This window comes from Ascidiella aspersa, chromosome 8 (genome assembly GCF_963924565.1).
Source record: "Ascidiella aspersa chromosome 8, kaAscAspe10.2, whole genome shotgun sequence".
Lineage (NCBI taxonomy): Eukaryota > Metazoa > Chordata > Ascidiacea > Phlebobranchia > Ascidiidae > Ascidiella > Ascidiella aspersa.
The window spans coordinates 7,009,688-7,024,143 of record NC_139454.1 but is presented as its reverse complement, the minus strand read 5'-3'; the positions used below and the strand labels follow the sequence as shown (position 1 = coordinate 7,024,143).

Below are 14,456 nucleotides of genomic sequence, written 5' to 3'. Positions count from 1 at the left end.
CGATTCAAATAGGTTGCCGGGATGTTGGAGAAAAATATAATTACCACCATAGGAGCTGTTTTTCATTTAACTTGGATTATGCGATATTGCACGTTTGGTGTGAAGTTTGTAAGTCTTTCCAGTGTAACCGTTACGTTGACAAAAGCTTACCCCGAAACAAAATTTTAATAACATCAGTCCTATACAATATGAATGAAAGACACACACAAACATATGTGTTTAATAACATCTGTGATCTAGCCCCTCGGAAGTTGCTTTATGACCAACGATTACGGCTTCCGTATCAATAGTACACCGAAAAGCCGTCGCAGACTCGCCGAATCCTATACAATACTGTTTTACGCCAAATATTTTGGTTTAAGGATTTTTACTGAAACTATATATAGTGTAATCAAAGTTTATTCAGGCCTACTAGATATCTTACAAATCCAATAAGGTATAATAGTTTAGTCAATCTTTAATGTACAACGCTTGTTTAGATATCAATTTTAATCTATTTTATGTCCTTCCAAAACAAAACAAAGCAACCTCGCAGTAAAACCTGTTAAAATTTGTAGCTTGGAAATAGTAATCACCAAGGCTAACAGTGCTATGTTTCATTTTAAATAAAAAAAAACTTTTTACCTGTACATAATATCGTAGTACAGCTTCTCTGGTTCTGCGTAATCCTCGGAGAAAAAAACCTAACAAAAAACGAAATTTTATGAGGCAATTCTTTTTGATCTTGTATTGCTGACAATCTTTCTTAATTGGATTGTTGGAAAAACAAGTATATTTACAGAAAGTAACAGTATACAGTAGTAAAATACATTTGTTTTTCTTTAACGTTACACCATTTATCACATTGAAAACAGGGGTTTGATCTGTTTTCAAATAACTCCCCGTTTTAGAACGTGCTCATGCCAGGCAATTATTACGTAAAACAATAAAATAATGGTGCGATGACGCAGTAGCCCTTATTATACCATTATTACAAATAAATTTTCGCACTCTTGATGTGGAATGCTTATCACTGTATATTAAGGTGGCCTGCCTGTCCGTCTTTTTTAAATAGAATGGACGATGTTTAAAAAGCCGAAACTAGCGGTACAGGCTACACTACGCTATATGGCTACAAGTGTTCTACATGGTCCAACTATATTATGAAATTTAGGTCTAACTATATTATAAGCTCATCAGATTGTTTTTGATTTAAAGCCGGCAAGTTTAGTCCTGAAAAACTTTGTATTTTTTACCTTATTTCCGCTCAGGTACATTCCCTTGCCTCCGTTGTCTATCTCCTGCATTGTGTAGGTGTAGTTGTGCCAGTCAGTTACCGCCTCCATCATGCTAACGTTGGCCGACTGCATCGCGTCCAAGGCGGCCGTTGTAAAGTTGCGCTCGCTTGGGCTAACTGCTCATATGATAAGATTCTGAGTTTTACTAAAGACATATTTTTATGGGATACCCTTTATGGTAAATCAAGTTGGAATAGTTCAAACGCTTTCGTTTACTGAGCACTTGTTTTAGATAAAACCTACTCATGGCCAAGACTAATGAGGCGGAGCCAGACTTACTCGTGACTCGTGTGAGTTGGTTTATTGAGTTTGGGTCACTCGGGATTCGGAACTCGAGTAACGCTACCCGTACTATTTGAGTCCCGAGTCCGACGTGCGCAGCACGCTGTAAATAGTATAAGTGAGTTATGGAATGGGAAGAACATTTTTCAGCCTCGCACTATTGGTGAGTAAGTTATATGACAGCCCTCTCTAAGTTAATTGGTGTATATCCAGCATATTTTAGTCAGGAAAATAAGTTGAACAAATTATTTCGACTTTGAAGTCAGGACCGGATGACGCATGATTTGGTGTCCCAGGCCCGAATCGGATTATAGGCGCTCGGGTTGTTTTGAACCAACTTCTTAGACATGCTTATTGCTTGACTCGACTTGACTTTTGAGCTTACGAACGTCAAGTTAAACTTTATTTAACCCGCCCATCGGTTTCTACTATTTTAACTCAAAATGCCAAGCTGGCTTAACAGCTCTTTGTAAAGGTATACCTAAATGCCTTTTTTATTTGCAAATTGTTTAGTTTGTTTCTTGATTTCTACTCACGCATCAGCATCGGAGTTGTTGCTGCTGTCAGGACTTTGCGTATTTCATCATCTGGAATCGCGTCACCGGTGGAGCTTTAAACAACATGAAATTGCTGAACTATATAAGGAAAGCTATACATCCTGATAGAATTGGCAACAGCGTATTTCTTACTATTCTTAACTATACGTTTATCTGAAGCTATACTGAAGCTATACGGGCAGCCGTGAAGCTCTTAAAAAGTTATTTTAACTTAAACTATATTGTTAGGTGGCCGTTGCAAATATGGTTGTTCTTAGACTGGGTCTGATAATTTATACAATTAGTTGCTTTGGGCTGACAATATCAATTTATAGTGACACTTTAGGATAAAAATTAACGATAAACAAACCAAGATTACGAACTTTTGAACGTTAAAGCAAAACGATGCTTTATAAAATTGGTAAAATATTCTGTGCACCTTTCATCTTCATCGATTCTGTGTACTACAACCTGGTAACAATAATATTTTTTTGGGGGGGAGCCCAAACTATGCCTGGGCTGTCACATATCATTATTTCCGAAAAGTATAAACTATCATTTTGTAATAAGGCAGGGGTCACCAAACTTTTTTCATACAGTGGTGGATCACTAAAAAACCTGAAGATCGCTAGCCGGATATAAATTTTTTGTCAACTGTTATCAACTTAATTATCGTTAACGAAGGAAATAAACTACTATGCAACAAAAACTGTAGTTATCTTTCTTAAATTATCTATTAGATAAAAACGTTTTTTTAATATAGCTTATGATCGTATCCGACAACGCTTCATTTCTATTTCACCTTCATTACGAAAATATGCCGCGGGCCGTGGAATTAACTCTGCAGGCTGCATCTGGCCCGCGGTCCATAGTTTGTGACCACTGTGATAAGGTTTTAAAAGAGAATAAGAGCCCAATTATTAGCGTCATAACACGGTTTTTTTTGTGACGCCATACGCTAATAGCATTTGGCCTTATTTCTTGGCTATATAAATTCTTGCCGAAACGATCTGCGACTTGGTTGGTTATACCTAGAAAGGAGCACGTAACCCAGCATTATGTTCTTCGGCCTTCCCTCGACCATCACCATGTTGTAGGTGTGCTCACTGCTGTTGCTGAAGCGAAGAACTGTCAGATTGCCGGAAAAGTTTGGAAGCCACTGCGTACGGAAAGAACATGGCTCTGTTAACGTTAAATATACCAGTTACTATGAGGGCTGCGGAGTCAGACTCGGGACCCGATGAAGTTGGTTTTGTTTCCGAGTCCGACGTGCGCACTGTACTTAATTTTGCAACTGATAAGGCCGCGAACTGTAAGTTGTAAAGGTGGAATAGCATATGTTTAAATATTTTTCAACCATGTGTTGAAGGTTGAAAAATTATTCATATGATACCCCTATGAGTTGATTGCCTAATAAACACGTTAATTGTAGAGTCGGAGCTTGACTCGGGACTTAACGAAATCGCACATTTGGCCGGAGTCGAACTTGGGACTCGAGTAAATTTTTTTGACAGAAGGTAAAAATAACCCATGTCCGATTCCGCCAGGGGTTATTTCTACCCGCCTCCGCAAGCGCTGTCGGTGACGCACGGTTTGGGTATACAAAGATTGCTTAGCAATTGACGTAGAACAAACAAAGCTATGCATTTGGGCAATAATGACTGAGCACGATTTCCCCACGTTGACTAATTACTAACACCTGCAAACTTGCATAGACAGAAAGTGCTTTTCAATGTAGGGTAAAAAAGTCACAAATATTTTAAACAAAAGCATTGTTTAAAGGAAACTTTTTTATTGTTATTTAACCGAATACCCTTTTGCCACAGCCTACAAAAGTTTAATCCCAATAAAAAATGACAACAAATAAAAAAAATTAAAAGTTAAAAACTTAGAGAAATACCGCCTAAAAAGGAACAATTGTGAACACATGACGTGAAAGAGTTTGATCAAGGATCCTTATCATCGCTCAAAAATATTCATTCAAAAACAAGTCTCGCTACATGAAAGTACTACGACATATTTTTTTTTATACAAAATGTATATAGCACAAAAAAACTCGAAATAAACGGCATTTACAGACTTATTAAACAGAAATGACACTTTGTCGAGTTTAAGAGTCACACGGCGCAACGCAATATAATACATAGCGGTCATTGGCTGGATAAATTTACCGAAAGCTGATAAATTCCGCGCGAAGCGCGCAACAAATTGTATTTTTATAGTTACACTTAGTTAAACATACATGGTGGAGATGGTGTAATAACGAGCAAAATGAAAAAACCCTAATTACTCTAAATTTTAAAATACAGTGTAGAATAAATGTACGGCTATCAAGCGATCAACAACTACATGATCAAACTGAAATAAAAAATAAATAACTCCTAGCTCAATAAAAATTCCTCAAAGGCCCACAATTGGGCCCCGGCCTACAGTTTACCGTTAACTACTCTACTCAAACTCACTCGTTTATTCTCGAGCATGAAGTAAAGCTCGCAAACGGTCGGTGACGAGGTGCCGTGGACCTGGAACACGTGGTAGCTGACCGTGGACAGCTGGTCGACCTTGAAACTGCCCTCGCTCGTCGACACAATGCCGTCGGCGCCAGCACCCGGATATCCCACAAGCTGAAAATCGAAGCATTTTTAAACAAAGCCCCGTGTTGAATTGACTTTGATTACAGTTATTGAATGACTACTAGAGTATCTAGACTTAGGCACTTAATTTGACAAAAGAGTTTTCTGCAAATGACTTGACTTGGACTTAATCTTGTCAAATGGCTTGGTTTGAAATTAAGTGCTTCATTAGTTTTTATAAAATCATAATTTATTCATGGGTAGGCTACACTATATGCACGGATCTGTAATGTAGCTTGAAAATAAATTGCAAAGCCAAACACCTGAAGTTCAACACCTGCAGGTGCTAAATAATGCTCTACAGAAACTTAAACTGATAACAATTGCGATCCACTTTTTATAAGTGCTGCTTGAATTATTACTTTTCATTCCATTAACTGAAGATGATACAAGCTCGTATCGAAACGTCTTAATCAAGATGATGTCGATCTACTCGACTTTTTGGCTTTGCAATTTATTATCAAGGATTTATTCATGTAAAGCAATTTACTTGTTATATGCTGCGGTTTGTTCGTTCTGTTTTTGTGGAGTAATAACTATTGGACAAACTCGAACTAGTTTGCCAATTTGAATAGTTTACAGTTTTATTTTAATTTCAATGACGTGACTTGGAGTTCACTTGCTCTTCTAATGATTTGGGTGAGGACCTGACTTGGGTAACCGATAACTTGACTGGGACTTGCTTTGTGCTTATTTCTAATAGAATTGACTTTAATTTCACTATTTTTTGCACATGAATCAACTGAAACATGTCATTAAAATACGAGTTGTTGGTAGGGGTTGCGCCATGTTAGTAATTCTTTGTGGAATAGTCGTGCCATGTTTCAAAATACCTGCATACGATAGGTATGTTCTTCCATGTTTCTGTTTATAATCCACATCTGACCAAAAAAGGGATGGCCGATTCTTGTGCCGTAACGGTAGTTCGCGTAGCTGCAAATAAAGAAGAAATAAATATAAATCTAATGTGAAAAGCGCAAAGTTTTTCGAGCTTGATTTTATCAATCTTGGGAAAATTATGTTTTTTTATACTAAATAATTATTTTCAGTCTACAAATTCTCTGCGCCGGGCTTAGTTGTAGCAATGCAATTTTGTTGTAAACTGTAGTTTATAGCGTATGGCAATAACTTACGAAAACGAGTAATCGTACAGTACATCGCTGTATACTCCATTGCTGTTGTAGATCTGAACGTATCAGTAAAAAAACAGAAATGCAGTGTCAGAAAAGATTAAAGACAGAACCGATGAATGCATAATTTAAGGTTGCCAATTTTAGAGATTGACGTTTTATTTTATGTCAATATCTTGTCTTGAATTGGCGTTAATTCATATATATAGCTAATTGTCCTACGATTTGTGCGCGACAAATAAACCGAATGAGGTTTCATGGGAACACAACACAGTAAAAAAATACAGCTTGATATTTTCTATCTTTGCAAAAGCCCTTTTTTACCTTTTGTCTTGCATTGCATTTTTAACTCTATAATTTCCTTTTTTATCTGAAAGAAACGTTTGAACACAAGCTAAAAAAACACTATACTGCTTTCAACGCCACTATTGAAACTAGCCTATTAGTATATCATAACAAAACTGATTTATATACTACCCTATAATTTACCCTATACTCCCCATAATTTCTAGCTTTGCAAAAGCCTTTTTATGCAATGTAGAAACGCAATGGAACAATTGTTGATTTGCAACTCAATTATTTCCTTTTTTATCCGAAAGAAACGTTGGAAGACAACATAAAATCGGGCGTAGTGCTTTTAAAGCGTTTTTGTTTGGCCGATTAGTATATAATAAAATAACTGATTGAATATTTCAAAGAAAGTATTTGAAATTGATTTCGCGATACTCGTTACGACCACCCGAGTAACTATACTCGCCAACTCGATTCACCTTATTGGCAACTCCGTCGAACATGTCGTTGCCGCCATTGTGCAAGTCATAGTTGTGGCCGTCGTACTCGTACTCGTAAAACGAGTCGATTTGGCCGCGAACTCGCTCGGAAACTCCACTCGCACCAACAAGGGCCTTGTCCAAAATCTGCTCAGGTGTTAAATTGTCGACTCGACTAGCTGCAAATGATGTTAAGGTTTTATATTCGTAGGGAATTTGCAGTGTTGAAATGACTTGAGTTATTGACTTGACTCAAGTGCACTTAAGTCACTGTTTTCAAATGACTTGACTTGACTTAAGTCCTTTTACCAAAATTACTTGACTCGACTTAAGTCGTTTGGACAAATGACTTGACTTGGACTTCATTTTGTCAAATAACTTGGGGAGTAATTTAAGTGTTTTTCATTTAAATTTATGTCAAGTTTTGCATAACTTTTTATTGCTGTATATTGCGTGTTATTTTTCTAGTTAATTTGTTGCTTATAATCGAACGAGTTTACCTAGTTTTATAATTTAACAGTTCACTTTTATGTCAATGACATGATTTGAAATTGACTTGCTCTCATAACGACTTGACTGGGGCTTGACTTGTTATTTTTGCAAAAGACTTGACTTGGACTTAAGTTATTTTTTAAATGACTTGACTGGGACTCAAGTTATTTCAAAATGACTTGTTTACAACACTGGAAATTTGCATAGGGAAGAGCTACAACACGCTGAAAGACAACGTGTTATACTCAACATTTAGAACGCTGTGGCGCAATAACATGCTAAATATCACCTATGGAAATGTAGCCCTCAAGTTTACTTGTAAAAAGTGACTACTTACCAGCGCCGTTATGACTTGCAATTGGCATAACCTAAGTGCATTTAAAACCATAAAACTCAAAGTTTAAAAACCCGAGTAAAACGCACCATTTTTTAAGAAAATGTATGATCCTTGTTACAATCATGGTTTTAAACTTTATATACGCGATAGCGAAACAGTGATTGACAAACAAGAACCTGCTGCCTATATGGTTTGGGATTACATAAATAGGCCTATACATCCTCTTATGAGCATTCTAGACACTTTTTAATGACTTTTGACGGAATGACTTGACTATACTCAATTGTTCGGACAAATACCCTGATATGGACCCAAGTCACAAGAAAATAACTTAACTATACTGATTCATAAAACAATTTTTAACAAAGAGTCCCACTTAACAATTTACACTTGCGTTTTTGATGCGAAATTATTTGTCCTAGACTTGACTTGCAAAGGCAATGGGCGGAGCCGGTCTCTGTACTCCGCGGACTCACTGTGACTTTACTCGGAATACGGCCTCGAGTTGTTTTAGGCCGACCTCGCAGCCCTGCTTAAATTAAAACTTGAGTTCTACAATTCACTATATAGACTCGATCAGCTATTGATTAAAAAATGCTTTACTGTGACTTAATGTTGTTTAAAAATGCCTTGATTGGACGTGATTTTAAAGTGACCTGTTTGAAACAGATTAAATCAGTTACCTATAGTCACTTTCAATGTTTGTTAAGCCTTTCAGAACTGACTAAACTCTCAGATAAGTTTCTTAGGGAAGTCAAGTCATTTCAGTAGAAAGTTTAAAGCCGAGTCAATATATAGTTACTCAAGTTAATACCCAAGTTATGGAAGACCTAAGACTTCATTAAGTTCAACACTGGTCAGTTGTCATTCGTCCGAAGGCTTTACTATAATGAACTATTAATGCTATTTTTGTATATTTATGAAGCAAACCTCTAAGACCGTCGTTCTTCAACTAAATGCCTTTGGAAAACTGAAAACTTGAAATCGATATTTCGTTCCTTTTTTGCAAGCTTTCATTTATTTGCCTTAGTTAGTCCAAACCCTATATACTTCAAAAGTTTTATCACACCACGCTTTAAACTTTAGGTTTTTAAAACTGTTAGTGACGTGCTTTGCGGTTTACCGAAATATTTTGGAAGGCAATTCTAGGACAACCCGCAGAACGTTATATTTATTGAAGTGAAACGCTTTTGGTATTTTTCTGCTTTATCTTCCAAAACCTACTTACCCACGGCCCGGCGCAGCACCAGAACCACGAAAATAAAACGAAAAATTGTTGGCATTGTTTGTAGCCTACTTCATGCGGTAGAAACTGTCTAAGTATCACGTTCTAATAAGCTAAAAATAAAAGACATTTAACACATGATTTTAAGACCTAATCCTTAACATATAGGCAAGATACTACATAATAAGTTAAAAGCAAAAATTCCAGAATTCAAAGCATTTCTACGTCACATGCAAAAAACGTAGCGGTTAAGTGCTTATAATGAACTCGTAAAACAAAAGCTTTTGCGTTGCATATAACATATTGTGGCTTGCTTCGCACGTTGTCACTCATTACTGGTAATTTGCTTTGGATTAAATATTAGCAGCGCAAATGCGTGATGAAATAACTGCAGCTGATCAGTTCAAAGGTTCGCTGGTAACGCAATATAAAGGGTCGTGTTGACAAACGGCAAGTTACGACACCTTCTGTGCAAACTAGCTTGGTTTTCCTAATCAAGAAACAGACACAAGACAAATAAGTTTTACGACATGTCTAACAAAAAATCATGGACTGTGCAACGCGTGTCTGAAACAACAAGATAATATCAAAAACATATGATAATTTTCTACCGTACAACTTTCTGAACTGGGGTCCCGAACCCTGCGTCAGGGCAACGTATTTTTAACCTAGTATTAGGCACAAAGTGTTACAGCTATATGAAACACAATCCTCAAACTGAAGAACACTTTACTTAAGCAGATAACGCTAAATGTTGTTGTGCATAGTTAAGTATATATACTCCACGTGTCTCGTAAAGTTTTATTTTAAAGCATTGATCGGTGGTTTTATGTAATGTTTTCAATCGTGGTTCGAACAATTCAACTACACAAGTTTGCACCTAAGGTCATAACAGATCACATGAAACAAAAAGACTATAATCATGATTTCCTAACTTAACATATTTTCGGCTTAAAAGTAATACAGTACCAAAGTACAAAGCGGTGCTACGCGCCTATCGCCTATTTTAAACTTCCCCAGCAACTCGCGACAAAAACAGTTTACGGCGAGATTTTTTTTTAGGGAAAAGATGTATAGCTTTTATATAGTTAGTTTTCTTTTGCAGCATGAACAACCTGTCAGGGTATCCGTTTTTCCTCAAGGCTTGTTTCACATGTTTAATTTCGTTAGCTTCGACCGTATTGCTACTGCAAAGTTTTGAAGCTCGGTCTAGTAGGGTGTTCACAACCAAGCGTTTGTGCCGAAGAGCGTGATCAGATCTGAAATTTAGTCAGCGATCTGAATGTGCTACTCTTCTAAATAACTTGGTAAATAGTTGACAGGTTACGGGCTATTAATAAAACTGCTTTAGGGATTATAAGCTGTGTTGGTGAGGGCTAGGATGGCGCTGACTCTTAAAGCGAGATTAATATTAAAATTATAGTCATGTTTTCTAGTGTGGTGCCTCGGTTGGGATGCGCATGGGCTACTTGTATAGCTATAGGCTCGCAGGGACATGGTGAACAAAGGTACAACGTAAAACGAGGCCATGCTTTCATCTTCTTGTATTTGAACACTAGTAATGTCTTCAACAAAATCAATTGAGTTTTAACGTGGTATTCTGTTTGTCCTGAGAGAGAAGATAAAATTAAAGTAACACGTTTAGCTATAGGTTATGGGTGGGGATCCTGAAAATCGTTGCTATTGCACTTCGCAATTTATATCATTTTGCCTATTTAACCAAAGTTATGACGTAATTTGATATCAGATCGGAAAACGATACTTCTTACTCAAAAAACTATCGGCCATAGGTATCAGAACGAAATATCAAGTATCGGACATCCCTAGATCGTACCACATATTTTTGGGCCAAAGTCCATATACCTTCCTATAGTTGCTACAGCGCAGATGCGATGCGAGTACAGAACAAACTAGCGACTAAACATAGGCAACGAAGTATAATAGTCCATTGCCGATCTCAGCACTTCACACAGCCAGGTTAAAGTGCTCCTGGGGGGCGAAGAAAGCGCGAAGAAAATAGGGGCAGAACGTATATTCTCGGTCGTAAACCCTTTATATTTGCGTATGATTCGCTTGTCTGAGCAGCAAAGTAATGCTGCAAAATGTTCGGTTCTAAGTCGAACTCGGTTGTATAAATAAAAGAAAATACCATGAACGATATATTGCAGTTACTTTACAACAAATCCGATATTTTGAGATAAAGCATATTATATCAAAAAAATGAATTAGCACAACGCGTCGCTTGCCAAGAACAAGGATTAGCAACCTTTATCCATTCGCGGTCGAATACCAAACTCAACGTATTGTGATTTATATGCAAGATTACTCAGAAAGCTAACTATAAGAAATCATTAATGTTGTTACAATTTTTTAATTCACCATAACGTTCCTCAACATACCGATTGAAAGCATTTTTAATAAGATCGAATTTTTTTTAACTGATAGGCTACATAATTTCCATCTCTAAATAAGAAACCGAATTTACGTCATTTAGTAGATACTATATTTGGTGTGGAGCATACTGGTTGGAGGTTGTAGTAGGTGGTAATAAGAATATCAAAGCCCATACAGAAGTAGGTATCATTTTGAACGTAGGTATCATTTTGTTGAAAATGAATAGATAGTTATTCGAAACGTTCAAAATGATACCTACTTCTGTATGGGCTTTGATGTTCGTATATGAGGTGTTATTTTTAATACAGAAAGTTGTAAATCTTCTTGTTTTGATAATGCAGCAGGAATAAGTAAGAATGTCTTACAAATGTAACTTATCTAATAAAATATTCTAAAATCAAGAAAAGGAAAACGTTTACTTTTACTTTAAAGGTTTATTTAACCTTAATTATTCAACAACTTAGCAGATCACGTCAACACTTGATATTACTAAAAATAATTTACTGGAAAATAGAAGCACAAAAATTAAAAAAAATAACAAGCGAATTAAAATAGAGGATACCCCCGAAATGCGTCCTATAAATATGCGACTTACACAAGAATTAGAAAGCTATATAAACGCTATTAAACGATGACGTGTTACTGCACTGCCTAACAACTCTTTGTAATCGAGTAGGCGTACTGGTAAAAATAAATTCTAACGACTCCACAACTTTTTTATCAGGAAATATGTATGAGACCAAACTATACCCGCTGCGTTGGTGTATTCTACTAACAATAGTTATATTGCAAATAATGAGTGCTTTTACCTACTCCACCGGACAAGTTAACAACGTATATGTAAAGTACTATCGGATTAACTATTTATACAGCAGTTGATTGGATAATATCTGGTATGTACCTCGGAGCTGCCTTTATTACACCTTTTCTTATCTGGGGAACTGGCGGGTGAACAATCTAAACACAGACTTAGTTGCACCACATTATGTAAACGTTATCTTTTAACTATATGCTTTTTTAACATACTATCAATTAATGTAGATTATCTTTGCAATAGACTTGGGTCACATGGAATACAACATTTTTGTTTTTGTTTTTATCTTTCACATATATACATTAATGTTCAAAGAATACAACTATTAGGAACTCACGGAAGTTAAACACATAGACTGCATATACCATGTTCGCATTTTAAACATCACACAATGGTATTTATGTAAAGGCGCTATTTTACATCGTCGACTGAGAATTGTTTTTTGTCAACAGACAATTAAAGACCAAAAATAGATTGTCTTTTCTGCATTTATATAGAGTTATTTAATGAATGAGGTATTCGTCGACTATCGATTGTTAAACGGATAACATTTACAAACAGTTTAAGGAATCAGATATGATTCCTCATTGAACTTTTGTAACTGGCTGTTTTCAGCAGCCATTCGTTTGTAGGAGAGCTTTAGGGTCCAGGCGATTACAACACCGGCCAACAATCCGCCGCTTATACTTCCCAGCACGCCGTACGGCCCCACATATATCATCACCAGGCGACCAAACTCAACGATTGCAATCCCGGAGAAACCTTCGATTATAATCATCCAAGTCACTACGAAGGTCTCTTCCATTGGATATGTCTGTTGGGTAATCATCTCGAAAATGCTTACAATGCACACTCGGGCTGAAAAGCCGAACACGAAATTGCCCACAAACATCATTGGAAGACTTGCATACCTGTATCCAACAATAAGGCCAGTGCTTGCTAAAAACGCACCAATGCTCGCAGATTTGGTCAGCCAAGTGTATTTATCAGTTTTGTCGATTACTTTTGCTGCCACGAAGCTGCCGAACAAGCTTCCAACGGAAAACGTGATAATTAAGAATCCACTCCAAGCATCTGGAGTGACATATTGTGGAATTCTATCTTCCATACTTCTAATAATCTCACCAAGAAAAGCAAATTCCATAGTGAATAAATCTATTTCAAGTGAATAAAAAATAGTCAAGAGTATATAAGCCTTATCGTGGAAAAGGGTTTTCGTGCGTTCCATCACATTCAACTTTTTACTCGTTTCTTCATCGTTATCCTTTTCCCGTTTAATTGCTTGAGCTTTTGTAGGAGGCAGTGGTGGAATGTCATCCACGAAAAAACAAACAAATAAAAATATCGCCAACCCAACAGCAAAGCAGGTAAAGAATATTCCCATGAAGGAGTGTTGGTCGGTGGTAACCCAACTCTCCTCTAAGAATGTGTGATTTGCCAAGTACAAATGAGATTCGATTTCGGGAGCTGTTTTAAGGAGATTATTAAAAAGAAAAGAACCGGCGATATTTCCCACAGAAAATCCCATAATGGTGACGCCAATGGCAGTTCCCACTTGATTGTCTGGAAACCACTGAACAGCAAACACTCCCTGCAGAGAATCCTGAATCACTATTGCAACACCATCCATAAATTGTCCGAGAACGGCCAGGGGAAACAAATTGCGATTAAGTGCCGCAACTCCATTGAGTAGAAAGCAAAGCGAAAGTGCAGCGGAAGACATCATTAGCAAGCGTCTGAATTTGAAGCTGCCTTTTCCAGTTCCCCAAATAATTATGGGTGAAATGAGGGCAGATCCAAGGTACATACCAGCTATCATCCAATCCACTGCTGCATATTCAATCCGATAGTACTTTACATATACGTTGTTAACTTGTCCAGTGGAGTAGGTAAAAGCACTCATTATTTGCAATATAACTATTGTTAGTAGAATACACCAACGCAGCGGGTATAGTTTTGTCTCATACATATTTCCTAATAAAAGGTAAACACTAAACATTCATTAGTCTTTTGCTGTACAAATAACATAGATTATGCTTAGCAGTGGCGTTTTATGTCAGCTTTTGATGGCGTTTATTGCTTCTCAATTAGTTGAATTTTTAAAGATGCGTTTTAGCTTTTAAAGTTTTTCGGTTTTAGTAACATTTGGCTAAGCGGTGACGTTAGCTTTGATTTTCCGAATATGCTAGTTTAGACATTATACAAATTTTTGCTGTTTGTAAATAGCTCAGTATGTTGTAACAAACCACCGTACAACACGCTAAAGCAGACCTGGACAAAATATAACGTCTCAGACCCGCCGCTCATTTTTCATACACATGTTGAAAACAAAAACAAGCCTTTCCGTATTGACAGTATTTTATAAAATAGATTACACTTTTTTTGTTCCTACTCTTATTTCTTAGTCTTATTCACTGTTTTCCAAACAAGGTTATTTACAGCTTTCTTTTTAACGGAACCACACTTTAGAGTCGCTTTTTTCTGATATTCCGTTATAAAAATTGTTCTCGCAAATTCGCCTTTGGGTTAGTGGCGCCATTTAACTTGAATTTATCTTAAACTATAA

The 14,456-nt window shown here is 36.7% G+C and overlaps 1 protein-coding gene across 1 annotated transcript; it reads right to left on the bottom strand.

The window, feature by feature from the left end:
- Positions 1-12,452: 12,452 nt before the first annotated feature.
- LOC146135576 (choline/ethanolamine transporter flvcr2a-like) lies at positions 12,453-13,793 on the bottom strand. The gene has a single exon (XM_083396080.1). The coding sequence runs from the start codon at positions 13,791-13,793 to the stop codon at positions 12,453-12,455; it is 1,341 nt and encodes a 446-aa protein (XP_083252206.1).
- Between the last annotated feature and the right edge of the window lie 663 nt (positions 13,794-14,456).

Excerpts from the sequence above, each read along its gene's own strand:
- LOC146135576 (XM_083396080.1), bottom strand. The coding sequence starts at position 13,793 with ATGAGTGCTTTTACCTACTCCACTGGACAAGTTAACAACGTATATGTA.